Source organism: Scleropages formosus, chromosome 7, assembly GCF_900964775.1.
Source record: "Scleropages formosus chromosome 7, fSclFor1.1, whole genome shotgun sequence".
In the NCBI taxonomy this organism is placed as follows: Eukaryota; Metazoa; Chordata; class Actinopteri; order Osteoglossiformes; family Osteoglossidae; genus Scleropages; species Scleropages formosus.
In genome coordinates, this window is record NC_041812.1 from 10,589,705 (window position 1) to 10,605,417 (window position 15,713).

The window sequence follows — 15,713 nt, forward strand, 5'->3', positions numbered from 1 at the left end:
CTACGTTAAATCCTAACATTGTTTCCTAATTTTCGGTTAACATAGTGAATTAAATAGACAATGTTCATATTCCCGCTTTTTTTCTGCCTTGCACAAGGTTTAATATTTTCCACTTAACTATTAAATTAAGCTTTGAAAGCATATATCATCCGGACTTCTGAAAAGTGCAGTGAGGAGCAGCCTCTGTACGATGTTTGAACTGAATTGATATAAATGTACATATAGAGATGTGTAACTAGACTGCATACTGCCCTCTACTGGCCGGTACAGTAGGTTCCCAGTTATTTAAAACTAGGTTGCTCAGAAATTTATTTTAAATGTCAAACTTTCAGCATTATCTACGGGAATCAAACATACAATGTGGCTGTAAATCTTACACTTAAAATTTTGCTCTTTTAAAACATCTGAGCTACTAAATTAGTCCAAATGCAGGCTTTGCAGCAGGGCACTGGCTCTGCCTGACCCCCAGCTACCTGGGGGAAAACACATGGATCAAACCTGCAGGGCTAAAATGGAGAGAGAAAAAAAAAGTGTTCACATGTACAAGAAAAGCCATATTTTAGTCTGTGTTGCTTGTGTCAGATTTTTGAATTCACAGTAATTCATATTCTCCCATTTAGAAAAAAACTCTTCATCCCACTGAATGTTTAGGGTAGCAGAGGGTATAGCAATGACAGCCATGGCTTAGCAACAAAAGGACCTGGATTTGAACCCCCCTCCTACTGTCATAACCGTGTTCAAGGTCCTTACTCTGACTTGACAGAAAAGTTTCCCTGCTGTACAAATGGGTAAATAGCTTAGGTTTGTACACTAAATTTCACCAAGACACAAAGATTTTAATTACAACTTGGGTCCACTAACTGCTTCCTTCATACTCCTGCAGTTTAACACTATAAACTTGTGCCCCCTGTGGGAGTTAGAATGCACCTCTAAACAACCAAAATAACCAGAGTATTAGCTTGTTTAGCATGTTTATTACATTACATACATTTCACATTTGACCTTGTGACCTCACTGCCCAGTCCCTGCCATGTGAGGTTCTGTGACAGAGTTGCCTTCTCGGGGGTGTACCCAGCAGCACACTTATTCCATCGTTTCAGGGTGCAAAGGAAAATGTGTAGCAATAATTTATGAATACAACATATCAGATATACTAGTAATCACTGCAACTATTCATAAAACTTACCTCTTACCACTTGAGCAACTGTACATAGGAATGAAATCTTGGTTTAACCCAAGGTGCCTTGAGAACCTAAAATTTGCTTGCTTGGTTACTTTGAAAGTACAGTGAAAAACAAACCGGGAGATGGGAAATAAAAGAGGGGTTAAACACAGTAGGTGGACCCTGCCCTCCTTAGGCCCTGGAAAAGTATGGCGTTACACACGGGTGGATGGGGATGCTGTTCTCATCTAACTTGTTTGGATGACACTCGTCAACATGGGCCACTGGGCGACCCTCTGACTCCTGGCTGGTAGGGTCCCATCTGTGAACCACTATGGATGCACAGTGACAGTCCCGACATGTGGAACAAGGCAGTAGTCGGGGAGGGTCTTCTGTTGCAGCCATTTCTGCTCTTCCCCTTCCAGGATTTATTTGTTAGTCACAGAAAGGTTTATTTAAAAAAAAAAAAAAAAAAAAAAAGGAAAAAAAAAAAATTTCAAGTTGGAGGTTGGATAAAAGCAGATCAATACAGCAGCCCAGTCACTGGACTCTGGCTTTCCAGCCTCTCTTGGTTTTCTCATACCCCCAGCAATGGTTCAATCGTCTGCTGACAGACAAGTTTACAGGCAGGTTAACATGCGGAGTGCCTTAAACAAGTTGACCGCCTTGGCATTGGTCAGTCTGGAAGTCAAAGCCCTGGTCAGCATGGCTTTGAGGCCTCACTCTAGAAAACATATTTACAGCATGGACACATCTACAGGAAATCTACATGTCCAAGGCCTTTCACAAAGCACACCTGGCATGACCTGGCAGCTTCCCCACCCATCCCCTCCACTGCCCAGGGTCTGAGGCCCATCAAACTGCAGCTCACAAGTATTAAGACTGGGCACAGACAGTTCCCGAAGTCTGTCAGATGACTCCACCTGTTTTTCACACCATGAAGGAGTTTTGATTCTTCAGCTTCTCAAGCTCCTTAATCTGTTGTCGCAAAAACAGTATCCTGTTTGAATGAAGAGCATAAAAAAAAAAAGTTTACACACTCAAGGAAAGTCAATCCCATCACACAATGGTCTTGTTCCTCAACAAGCAAAACCACAATTTTCTATTCAAGCAAATAGGACAAATACAGCCCAAAAGACTGCATACCCATTGCCATTTAGACAGTAGTCCAACAGCTCCAACTACACACCACAAGAACAGTCAGTTACCCCCTGAAAACCAGAGGTCTAAAACAACCACCTATTCACACTGCTAAAAGGCTCAGGGAATTTAGAAATGGCCCTGGTAGTCAGGCACACCATTGATTATAGGAAGACAGACTACAAAATACAAACCATATGAGTTATAAAGAACAACAGTGGCACATAGAGTCAAAACCTCAACCCAAGAAAACCTCTTAATGAGGTGGAATGCAGAGCCTCTTCACTGGTGGAACACACTAATGTAGCAAAGGAAGAATGGAGCTCCAGTTCAGCAGCTTTCTATCAAAAATGACTGGAAACCCCATGTGCTAAAGCCTCTTTTTAAAGGCCAAGAATTTATTTACTACATTACAGACAGGTTTTACTTATAAACACCTTTAAAACTATGTAAGTTCTGCACCCAAAGACAAACCTTTATCAAAAAGAATTATATTCAAGCAGAAGATTGTATGCTTGGCTTACACAACAAATGGCACAAGGATTTATTACCTCTGCTCACGCAGCGTGGCCTGGATCTCACACACCCGCACTAAGGATCGCAAGTTTTTCAGTTCTGTGCAAATTTCTGACATATAGATGCTTCCCATATTGAAGGCTTCTTCTCGTAACCGTGATGCCTGAAATGGCAGACATGGTATGCATTACGATATCAACCCAATGTTAGTTTCTGAGAAAAGAGCAACTGCCGCATGATCAAAACTTCCCACTTTCAGTGAAAAACCAGGACCTTATTTGCGCAGAGGGAGCTTCACTGAAGGTGTGAATACCTGCTTCTCAGCATGGTCGGCTGGCCAGCCCTGCACATGCTTGATTAGATTCTCATTGAAGTGAGATGCCAACGTAGATGTGAAGGTGCATGGGGGCCTCACAAGTGCTGCGCTTGGTAATGCTGCTGTGCTGGGAGCTGCGCTGTTGCTGCTGCTGGGGACGTGATTTGGACCTGGGGACGGACTCCTCTGACTGCTGCAGAAAACAAAGAAAATCGGTCCTAAACCATCATAAATTACATATATAAAGTTCTAGTAGGGAAGCATGACATGTTTCAAAAGGTATGCTATATGCCACAGGAGCCCTCAGATAGAAACTGCAGCTAGGTGGGAAGCACTAATAGACTGTGTGAGACCGATAAAATGAGCAAGTTTACTTTTCCACTAAAAGGTCATGTTTTCCCCTTCAGCTGTAAGAAGCTGTACAAAGTCATTCTTTCTTTTATTCCCTTGCATATCATATCTGGGAGAAACATCAAGCACTTTTACAATATGGGATACCTCTGCCTCTGGAGGCTATGTGGAGACTCCCGCTCAAGCTGCCTGTCGACTGGGGCTGGCTGCTGTGGTACAGGCTGGGGTACTGGTCCTGGTTTCACCACCGGTGTGCTGACCTGGACAGAGACAAAGACAAACCATAATTGCTGTACTGCATGTCTACACCACAAGAGCGTGTGGAAAATCCTGATGAAAGACAGAGCATGTCTTGGTGTGGGCTCACCTTCGGCTGCGACGAGACAGGAGGTGTGTTGACAAGAGGCTTGATCGGCACAGTGTTGGTCTGTGGCGTGCTGATCCTTGGAGAGACATATGATCTCGGTGACGAGGCATCTGATGTTAAGGACATCGGGGACTGGTTGGACTGCTGGGCTGTTTAATCAGGTTGGGTTAAGTATGTGGTAAAAGTGTAAATTAAAACAAATGCAAATGGAAAGTTCACATTTTACCGTCAGCAGTTAAACTCAAAGACTAACAATACTAATAAAACAAATGCAGGACACTTAGAGAAGCTCCCATGCTTCCTTCACAGATCAAGATGAACACAGTTGTTAATTTGCAGATTGCAAATAAAACGTTAGCAATAACCGGACTATTAAGTTAACTCAGATTTTAATGAACTCCAGCTGCATATCACTGCAGTTTTAAACTCAGCATTACTAGCAGGAGCCAAATAGTTTAGCATGAGTACACCTCAAGTCATGCACTGACAGACTCAAAAGTTTTCTAATAGAAGCAACTAACTCGTACTTATTTTCAAAACAAAATGACAACACAGAAACAGGAACGTGATCAGAACTTATTTGACAATTATATTTGTTAAACATTGAAAGTAACAAAAGTCACGACTGAAGTTTTACAACAGACAAATTAAGCTGCTCTCAAAAGCTAGAGGTGTGTGACTGAAGTCTTCCAAAATGTGATGGTACCTGGACCCTTTACTACAACTTTGCATTTTAATATACAATTTAAGACAATACACCAACTCCTCAACTTACAAGCACAATTGGGACTGGCCATCTGTTGACAACCTGTTGTGTTCACAGCTCCAAGGGCACAAACTTTTATAGACCGTGTCTAAGTGTTACATAGATGACTCGATTCATGTGGAGTTTGCTTCAGGAAAAAAAGGGCGACTATAGTAATAATACTACCTACAGATTACTTTCATTAAATCTGAAGTACAACTGCTTATTGAAAAATGCGGCAAACACCAATTCAATCGCACTTGACTGATTCATGCGCAAGCTTCTTGCCACTTTCAGCTTTGTTTACCACCGCTTTGGTCTCCATGGTAACAAAATCTGTTACAATAACCAATACTTAAGAAAACCAGACAAGGTTTGAACACTGGAAGTGAATTGAATTTAGGCAGTCCCACATTCCTACTGTTTTGGTGCAATTTACTGGCATAAAGTGTCTCAGTGTGTAAACCCAATAGTTACATTACAAATTCAAATAAATCACGTTGAGCAAGTCCATACATAATTAACTAAAACACCCTATTTATTTTACAATGAAGACTTAAGTTCTCTTTAGCTTATGTTTTTGTAAGTATATTACTCAAAATCATAAAATGTGATACTTTTGTTAATGTGAAATGTTTCACATTTCAAAAAAAACAAGCTTGAATCTAAAGTCAAAACAGCTACGAATAACAGAATCTTCCGAGGAGTTGACCACAAAACACTGACCAAATACCTGAAACGTGTATGACCTTGACTGCTGTCATACCTTGAGTGGACAGCTGCGCAGCTTGGGAAAGCAAAGTAGTGATGTTGAAAGCAGACGGTCCTGCCGTGAGAATCTTATGAAGCATAGACTGCAATGAAGCTTGCGTGACAGCGGCTGTGAGAACTAAAAGGAAACAGGGAACAAATACAGAAAGACAGAGAGGGAGGGAGAGAGACACATACAAACGTAAGAAAGGCTGCTCTTCACAGGTCCAAGCAGCTCTGGTTCAACATGGAGGTTTACACATACTGGAGTACACACTGTGCAGCCAGCTGTTGCTCTCAGAACCGAAGCAGAACTAGAGACCGTTTGGGGTCACAGTGTTCCGATCTGAGTGCATTCAAGTGAGTTTGTTGAAAGGTGAGCAGAAAGTCATGCATATCTGCTACAAACACACACACACAAACAGTCCAAGCATAGTCACCTAGTCACCGCTGGAATTACAGACCAACTGAATGTCCGGCTGGGAACCTAACCCACGAGCCACTTTTAGAGACCATGAAACCTGTAAGTGCAAACAGGACTGAACCACAACTCTACTCGTTTTGAGGGCAAGCAGGAGGAGGCAGGGGGAAAAAAGGCACTGATCCAGGTAGACAGGTGCACACATTATCTACACAAATATTTCAACAATATTTAAGATGGGAAATTTGAAGACAACCAACAAACAGATGACCAATAAAAACCCAAACTGCTAACTACATCCAACAGTGCAGAAACAAACTGGACCATGATTTATTTCAAAGCAAAGTTTTGTGAATTTGACGTTCATCATACTGTGCTCCGACTGCATATATAAGTAGATAAAGAATAGCCTGAAGTCATGCACATCAAGTTATGATAAACACTTTCTTTACATCAATAAGCGACATCTCAATACCACAAACATGAGAATGCAATTGATTTGAGCATCTAAAACACGACTTAGGCATTCCAAGCTTTTGATCTGATATACTTCAGTCTTGAGGACAAAACAAATGTAAATCTTCCAGGCTTCCGCAGACTGCTCTGGACTTACTCATTGTCCCCTTGATCAATGTACCTTAAAATGCTATGGAAAAAATTGCCCATGTGTATAAATGGGTAATACTACACAATAATTTCACAGACCCCTGGATTTACTCCAAGTAAAATTAAAGTCAGACTTCAAGAGCTTACCATTTACTGCTCCTACCTTTAGAATGTTCCATTCTCTGCCACTCTGTCCCTGCCACTCTTGTTTTAAATAGCACTATCACACATCTGTTTCATAAATATATATTAACAAAACTTACAAAAACTAATTCAATTTAACCTTGAAATGAAAGGGATGGACATGATAGCACGATGGATAGTGCAGAACCTGCACAGTGAAATAAGCTCAATCCTTGCTCAATCTGTATTGGGGATCACAATCATTACTACAAATATTCACATGCCACCAAACCAAATAGTAGTAAGAATTGCTTCAGGCTCCTAAAAACATAGGACTCACAATAACCCACACACATGCATACACAGTGAGGAATGACATGCAGGAAATAGAGAAGGCAGACAGATGTAAGCAGCGCTCAGCTGGAGGGGGAGCTAGGTACATGGTGGGCAGGGTCAAGGTGTGGACAGAATGGAGCCAAGGTTTGGGCAGGGTAGAGCTGCATAGTATACCCTGAAGGGTGCTATGCACAGACCATACAATGTTTTTTTTTTCCTTGGCTTCAGCCAAAAACATGAAAAAAAAAATCAATTCAAAAGTCAAAAAGTCAAAAATAAAGCTGATTCTAAGATCAAGTGTGGGGGGGGGGGGGGAATATAATTTCCCATTGTGTGGCTACTGTTCAGTTCTTCTATTTGTAAGCGTTTGATTAAACAAACTAATGACAATTTTTAAGTGCAGCTGAAGCCCATCTAACTTCCAGATAAGTTAGCCAACACAACCTATTCAAGACAAACTCAGACCATTCAATTCAGCATCTCCACAGATTCCAGTGAACAGATAAGTTGTGAGTGCAGCACCATGAATGGATCCCACTCCCCAATCCCCCCGAGCTCCCTGTTCTTTTTCACCTCCAACTACTGGCCCACCCATGCTACTACTTCAAGCATGGTATGAAGGGTAGTCTCACCTTCATTGATCTTGGCCACATCCACACTGGCATTGTTGAGCTGCAGTGTAGCCTGCAGGGCAGGCAGTAGCTGACGAAGAAGCCCTGGATCCTGCAGTATGGGCGGGGGTGCTGGTGACTGTGGAACTGGGGAGACTGGTACCGCTGTGGTTGCTGTTGCCGTGCTTGCGGGGGTCAGGCACACGCCTGACACTGAGGACGTCGACTGGGATGTGCAGGAATGAGATGTTGATTTGTCCAATGGCGCACACTCTGTGGACAGGACAAAGGTAAAGCAAAGTTCCAATCCAAAGGTGTATGACTGCATTCTCCCTAGCAAATTCCACACCATACCTTAAACAGGAAGTGAAGCTAGAGTTTCAGGAATGTGATACTACAAAATCTCTCCTCCTGCATCACTTCAAGAGTGCACTTGGCAGCACGTGTATTATTTACACACCTTCTCCAGCAAAACTTCATTGGTAGCTGTGATTTAGATTACCAACACCGTATGTTGGAAGTCAACCACTCTAACATGCGGAGCCAAACTTACTGGTTGTGCTGAAGCCACTACCACTGCTGGCTGCCACAGCCGTGGCTTGCAGCGCTTCCCGTCTGTAATCGCGGTCCTTAGGGAAGCTGTTGACCACAGCGGGCTTGGTAGCTTCTCTTTGCCGCTGCTCTCTGTGACGAAAACAAATAAGTAAACGAAAACAGAATCACGAGGCCCCCCTTGTATGACTCCACAGAAAGGTAATTAAATATAAGACACCTTTCCAGCCACTCTTTGGGCTTTTCCCACTGGGAAACCTCAGTCCTGCAGTTGTAGTAGTACTTTTTCCCAGAAGAGCTGATGTGTTCAGACCAATCATCTGCTGGATCATAGGACTGAAGGGCAGAGATACAAAATACCAGTTATACATTATTTAAAATAATAAAAGAACTCAGATTTAAGGAGGTTTCAAACATGATGCAAGATCCTGCAAGACTCCACCAAACCAACATGGCGGATTTATGCATCCATCTGCATCAAGTGTCTTCTATGGAATACAGAAAAAGGGAAGCATTTACAACTGTTTGCCTCGAGACAGCCAAACAATTTCTTTTTTTTAAAACTATTACTGTAAACTAATCTACTACTTTAAAAAATGTGTATTCAGCCACATTGTGAAGGTCCAGTGGAAAAATACAAATGCCACCAAATTGGAAAATGAACCAGGTACAACCTTATAATTCAAGAATAAATTACAACCTTGTAATTCAACAACAAATCAAGAAGCTGCTGTTATAAATTTACTTAGATTTTATAAATCTCCATAGCACGGGAGGAAACGGTATCATAATCCTTATTCTATGATGTGGACCCTATGCATTCTAAGCTGAATCTAGCTCCGCAGGAAGCTTTAACTATTTGTGACAATCACTGTAAGTCAAAAGCATCAGGGGAAAAAACAATAGAGTATTATTCATCTATGGTTAAGAGTACTTATCAGATGGTCTTGTCCATCCTACATTTGCTATTTAGAGCTGGGTGATATTTCTGACCATTGCCCTCACCACAGAAACAATGCAAATAGTCACCTACAGCAACAGTACAAATTCACACCAAAGAATCTGAGGTTTACCAGCAAAATCAACATCTTAGTCTACATGAACTGTCAGTAACACTCTTTCCAATCTGCTTAAAGAAAAGGCATGTGTCAGGCTACGAGCGAGAATATATGACACCGGCAGAACAGCTACGATATTGTAGATATATAAATGGTGAGATTAACTGAATATGGCAAAAAGCTACAACAGCAGCTAGCAACTTTGAAGCATGTCTCAAATCTGAATCTGCCTGAAGAAAAATGCCTCATTAAGACAAAAACTCCCCAAGTGCTTTCAGAGGTTTACTATACCTGCCTAACACTTTTGCTGCTGGGAAAACTTCAAGAAAACTAACAACTCTAATTCTGATCAGTTTAATAAATAATAATTTAACAGGGAGCAATACTGGTAGACACCTAGAAAAAATATTGCTGCGGTTTCACTTGAAAGCTGGCACCCAGAAACAAGGTACACGTCACAGAGGGGCAAGACTTCTCTGTTCACTCAGTAGAAAGAACTGGGAGATGAGATAACAGGCACGGCACACAGTAGTGTGCTTCACAGTGCCTGGGCTGTTTCTGGATGCAAGTCCAAGTCCAGTTGATTCTGTAATTAATCCAATTACAATGGCAGACAAAAAAACCTTCACCTTATTATCACTTTATAACTGAATAGGTCAGAAAATTATGGTTGTGTTGAATGAGGAAAGAAGTGAGGGCAAAGAGTTTGCTTTCATGTAGGGGCAAAGGAGCAAAGCAGGTTCACATGTAGCAGAGTGAAGGCATGCAATTCAAAGGTTAGAAGCTGAAAGAAAACCTTCCAAGGTGGGGGGGGGGGGAATCAACTTTCTGCTCAATGACAGCAAAACACTTGTCAGAGAAATCGCTTCACTATAAAATGATCAACTGCTGACACACAAAAACTTATGTCAAATGTTTACGCTACAAAAGCAGCCAACTGAAAAAGAGGACGATACCAGAAAGTAGTCATGTATTCAATGAGACATACTTGGCTGAAAATGGTACCGAGAACTAGACGCATAAGTAAATCTTGGGTGAGAGTGCTGTTAAAGTTTACTATCAATATCAGCAATAAAAGTGGACTTAAACTTTGCTATATTGAGGAAATAGGCGTTGGGGTCACTAATTTAAAATACACATATCCATTACTATTCAGTTAATGGCTACAAACTCTTCTAATTAAAAGAGACTTTAAATCCTAACACATACTATAATACCCTGAATCTGAATGGCCAGAAAATAATTTTCAAAAATGGCCAGTTTTTTTTCATTTTCAAACATTCAAGCAATTATTTTTGTTCATTTGCTTTTAGAGAATTTAATCTGAAGACTCAAACCAAAGCACTTATGAAATGGATTCAAATGTACACAGCTACCACTCGGTAATTAGGTTTCTGATAAACAATTTCAAAATACAACTATATGCTGTCTTCATGCACTTGAGAAACAAATGACTGAAGACCTCAAAAAATCCAGAATCCCCAACATTACCGCAGAACTGGTGATTGCCAAAAATACAACCACATCGGCAAGGCAATGAACCCCCCCACCCTCTTGGAGATAGTCTTAACAGCAAGAACACCTTAGTGTTAGTCAAACAGGTGCAATCTCCCCTCAACCACCATTCACAAGAGGCAAGGACACATCTCCAGTGCTATGAAGGCTGCAGGAGTAAGGTCACACTTGTTTTTGGAGTCTGGGCTAAGCCCTGATTGCAACAGGCAAGAGATGCCATCTTAACCATTCAAACAGGGAGATCCAAAGAGTGCACTGCACACCCTGATGCAGAAAAAGAACAAACGTCCCAGGAGTCAGGGAGGGGGCACACTCCACACTTTTCCATTTACTCTCAATTTGAGTGAAAGACAGTACTATGTCAGGATCAGGCTGTTTAGAAGGGATACTTACAGTCTCTGAGGTTTTGCCTGGATTAGAATTTGCACTGTGAAGAGTGCTGTGATTGTGTGAATTTTCTTGTGGAGAATAACTGGTCCCTAAAAGAGAAGGAACAGAAATATAAGGATCTCCATCTATCTTCAGACTTTAGATCACCAAAAAAAAATGAAGTCCACAAATAATGGCTTGTATGACCCATTCACTGATAATGCCTTCAACGTTGAAATTTACAAAGAACTGCAGAAATTAAATCGCATTTTAGCACCATACTGATGAAAAGGGAGCAATTAGCAAACCAAGTCCCTAGACAGATGGAGGTAAATGCAGCCTCTCGCCACTGGGGCCTCGTAACTCTGGCAACACCAAAGGTAGGGCCATGAGAATTCGTTTCAACAGCTCATCTACGCTGAAAGAATAACTACTTGTAAAACAATAATAAAACACACTGCAGACCTTGCTTTCCCTCATTTTTAAGCTTTTTTTTTTTTTTTTTTTAACTAAGTTTAATGATTGGCTAAACATACTCCAAAAGAACTAATTTGCTTTAATAGCAAATTTGAACAATTCTAAAACATTCCTTAAAACTGCCATACATGGTTTGCTCTGCCAATAAAGCACATGCAATCTGACCCATCTAAGTTTGATTATATTTAAATGTTTATTCAAATTATAATTAACATTAATTTAGCAGAAAAACTCAGAACTTTGGTTAATTAAATATTACCCAATTATTTGTTTTATACAGACAGATTCCTGCATCAACTCAGGACAGGTATCCTGATCAGTCTTACAGAGGGAGGTGGAATTAAAATAAGGGATCTTTCTGCTTTTAAGGTGATGATCTAAATTCCTAAAAGCAATGCCTAAATTAGCTACACGAGGTCTGAGATATCTAAAATAAAATCAGTTCTCCATTAAATTATATTTGCAAATGAAATGACAAGGAGTGCTACCTTACCTATTCCACTGACTTCAGAACTTGCGTACAACTACTTTAATGGGCAATACAAGAATTTTTTGGTTCAAAACAACGATTGTTGAGAGGAAAAAACTAAAGCAGGAGAGCTATTCATGAATGTTTAGAGAAATTAGACACTATATATCCCATTTAAATTTCTTTGAGTAAAGCTGTTTTCTGGCTGTTCTCTGCTCAGGATGACAGGAACTAGGCTGGCAGTTCGATTTGAACAGACAGGCTATTGTTCATATTTAATTCAAGAACAACACAGCCAGTTCCTTCAGCGTTATGGAGATTAAGAAAGGCGAAAACAAGGTACCAAATAAACCGTTATTGGTCACCTGTATAGATACAGACCTTAACTTCTTGTACTCTGTCTTAAAAAGATCTACAGATTTGTAGACAATACCAAGATTCCTTTACTAGCTATTAAACCCAAGAAACCTGCAAGCTGCGAATGCTGTCTTCAAAATTGTACATTAGTCTCATAATATCCATGATCAGACTGACAGCAGAGAAACCAGTTCAATACTGTACAACAACATTCTGAAAATAATCTTCCAAATGCTTTCTTAATATAACAATACACTATTCTATATCAGCTTCATAAGTTATAAACAATGTTTTACTCAAGTTACTATCCTGTATTAAAAGGGACTAAAGATTACTAATGAGGGCCTTCGGACTTGTTTCAATCCCTACACCCTTGTGAGAAGTGTTCCACCTCTGACTGGCTCTTTTGTCTCACTCGAAAGGCACCAAATTCAAAAGTCTGAGGATGTAGGTGAACCAACTCACTCAGAACAGCTGAAACACTCCCAGCATTCAAGAAGGGTCTGAAACCCATCTTTCACACCCATTTGTCTCCTGATAGCTACATAAATGAGTTCAACAGCATCTGCTATGATTAAGTATTTGCTATCTCAATGTTATTTCTATAGGCAGCTACTTGAGTGAAGTGAACCAGCAACATGGTGGTATTAGACAAAGAAGTGGTGCTTTAATAATTCTGTGTCTAAAGATCTGTCTTTATTTGAAAAACTTATTTATTCTGAGTTGTATACTACTTTAGATAAAAGTAACCATCAAACCAAATGTAAATGTTTAAATCATAGCCATTTAGAAGCCCAGCAAAATCCCACTATTTATGTTTCTCCTGCAGAGTGGATATCGTTTCAATGTTGGATAATTTGGCAGTCTAACCAGAACAAGATGCAACTACTGGAAATTACCTAAGTGAATGCTGCACTCTCGTGAAGGTACTCAGTGCTTTTAAAATGGACAGGTTAGCGATAAATTTCCGGTGAGAACAAAATTGTTCATAGTCCCGCAGCGTCTATTCCTGTCTCACCTCCGTCCCTCTCTCTGAGCCGGTGCGCCTGGACTGGTTTGGCCCTGCTGTGCCCTGTACCAACATTGTGCTTGCCGTCTGGACTGTCAGACCGCCGAAGCACTTTGCAGGGTGGGGTGGTGTCCGAGGCCTCTCGTGTCTTCTCATGACGATCACTGCTGGGGTGACTCTTTGACGGGTACTTAAGGCTCTGCAACACAAGGACACCATAACACCTCACGTACAACAACATTAAGACACCATAATTCAGTAACTATGACTAAATGAGAAAATACTCATCAGAAATGCAGATAAAAAAAATGGGGCCAGCAGGTGGCAACAAGGCCAGAGGTGTCAACTTGTAATGAAATGATCTCCTTCAATAAACTACTCTGCTCTTCTGCCCTTGAGGTACTTACCTTTAACTGTACATACAAAAAAACAAATACTTTAAAAATTACTCTGAGAAATGGGAAAACCATAAGACTCAGTGTGCAAACCTCACAGCTTCAGTTGTGTAAGTAAATGTAAATAATGTCTCAAGTGACACTGCGCAGTATCTATACATACTCAACTAGTACAGAGTATATTATGTGTAGAAAACATTACAATAAATCAACATATATTATTGCCCTGAGATTGTCGTACCTGTAGCCCTTTACCCATGATTCTTTTAATTAATAAGTAGTAGTACTACAGTTGTCAGAGAAAATGCAAACCTGACAATAGCGAAATTTAACTGTTTTATGTTAGTTTGGGAAATGTCAACCGACTTGCTGTATTAGGTAAGCAGTTACAAAGCATTCTAAAGTAATTTAAAACGCTGTCAGGCTACCGTGACCATGAGCTAGTTTCCCTCACAGGCCTAGGACGTACGAAAATACCACAACAAATCACATGAGACCGAAATTCGACGCCCAAAATTGCTAAAGACAATATGAAAACGGCAATGTCACATTATGATACAGTTAAAGACTGAAAATGTGATTAATGACATGGAAAGGAACTCTTCTGGCCGTGCTCTCCCGCACTGAGGCCTACACGCCCTGGCGAAGCCTGCGGTCTCAGTGACATGTCTACGCCGTGTTCATCTGCCACTTTCCGGACTCAATTCCTTTACACCCACCTGGTAGGGCTGCGGGTCCCTGCGCTCGGTACACCTGTAAAACCCAAAAGCAAAAAGCGAGTCAAAGAAAGAGAAAAGGGCGCAACGTCGGTGTTCGGAGGCGCTTTTTTAAAGCAGCTTCCTCCGCCAAGTTTCCACTTATTTTGGTTTCGACAAAAATGGCGGATTCATAAGGAGCGAAAGACGCGAAGCTCTTTACCCATCACTGAGTCTCGGCGGTTTCCTCGCATGCATTACCATCAATGCCCTGTTAGTGTGTGTGGAGTGGAGGTGAAAGGTGGCTAGCTTGTTCTTTCGTCCTGTTGCGGCCTGTTTCGCTTTCTTGCTGCTTTTTTGTCTCCCAGCGACTCGAGCTCACTTCGCTGGTCGGAAAAGCGCCCTCAGCCCCCTCGCACTCGCACATACTGAAACTACAGCCCCGCCTACGCCTGCGCAAAGGCGACGTGCGTCGGGACGCCCGACATGACGCAATCAATGTCGGGCGTCCCGACGCATGGCGCGACGCACTAGCTCCACCCACACGCTCTGTCACGACCACAGTCACGTCTCGGACACTGACAGTGACCATTCAGAAGAGGGATTGGATAATGATGTCATAATAGGGCGTGGCTTGCTACAGAACAAGTTCTGAGAGATGAAAGTTGTGTCAGTGTGTCTGAATGGTACTAAACCGGGCCCGGTCATTATTAGTAAACTCACAAAATGCCTCGTCTGTCTTAATAATTGCATTCCGTGCTTGTCGTTAGCATTCCTGTATAGGAATGTGTACAAGTTGAAACGATTTAAATTGAAAAGTTCGTAAAATTGGTGCTTTTCGTTGAAGATCTCTTGACACCCGGCTAGTATGATTATACGCAATTCAACTAGTAAGCATTTTATGTTACATCCCGGGAAAACATTATGAAAATTGCGTTTTTGTTTTGGCACAAAACGACATACAGGAGATAAAATCAGAACGTTAAAATATGCATCTTTTCCCTTCTATAAAAGTGAAGTGCACATTCATCCGAAGTTATGTATTCCTATGTCACAAAAGGCTCTTACCATTTTCACAGCCGCTGTACCTTGAAACACCTGATCTTCTTTGCCGCCCCGCGCTCCTCCGTAGCCGTTGCTCTTTTCATTTCGCGTGTGACAATATTGACATCTAGTGGACACTTGCGAACATTGCACCCTGACCCGCTGGTGAAAAACAGTCACTGACAGGGTGGAAACTTGCAGACAGATCAATATGAAAAAGCCCCATCTGAGGGTAGACAATGAAATAAATAAATATGTTATGTTAAATGTGGAAATAGATTTTTATCAAGGCTTACTATGTAGTATAATAATAATGCTAATAATAATGC

At 41.2% G+C, this 15,713-nt stretch overlaps 1 protein-coding gene across 2 annotated transcripts; it reads right to left on the reverse strand.

Moving 5' to 3' along the window:
• Positions 1 to 954: 954 nt before the first annotated feature.
• Positions 955 to 14,791, reverse strand: LOC108937609 (WW domain-containing adapter protein with coiled-coil-like). 2 transcript variants are annotated; one of them, XM_018757628.2, is made up of 13 exons: positions 14,564 to 14,791; positions 14,365 to 14,398; positions 13,260 to 13,449; positions 10,963 to 11,048; positions 8,217 to 8,332; positions 7,998 to 8,128; positions 7,466 to 7,717; positions 5,364 to 5,486; positions 3,853 to 4,001; positions 3,633 to 3,745; positions 3,132 to 3,327; positions 2,854 to 2,981; positions 955 to 2,162 (listed from the first exon to the last, which is right to left on the reverse strand). In XM_018757628.2, the coding sequence occupies exons 1-13, from the start codon at positions 14,602 to 14,604 to the stop codon at positions 2,093 to 2,095; spliced, it is 1,629 nt and encodes a 542-aa protein (XP_018613144.2). In that variant the 5' UTR covers positions 14,605 to 14,791; the 3' UTR covers positions 955 to 2,092. The 2 variants fall into 2 exon arrangements, with proteins under 2 accessions (XP_018613144.2, XP_018613145.2); XM_018757629.2 differs by lacking the exon at positions 5,364 to 5,486.
• Between the last annotated feature and the right edge of the window lie 922 nt (positions 14,792 to 15,713).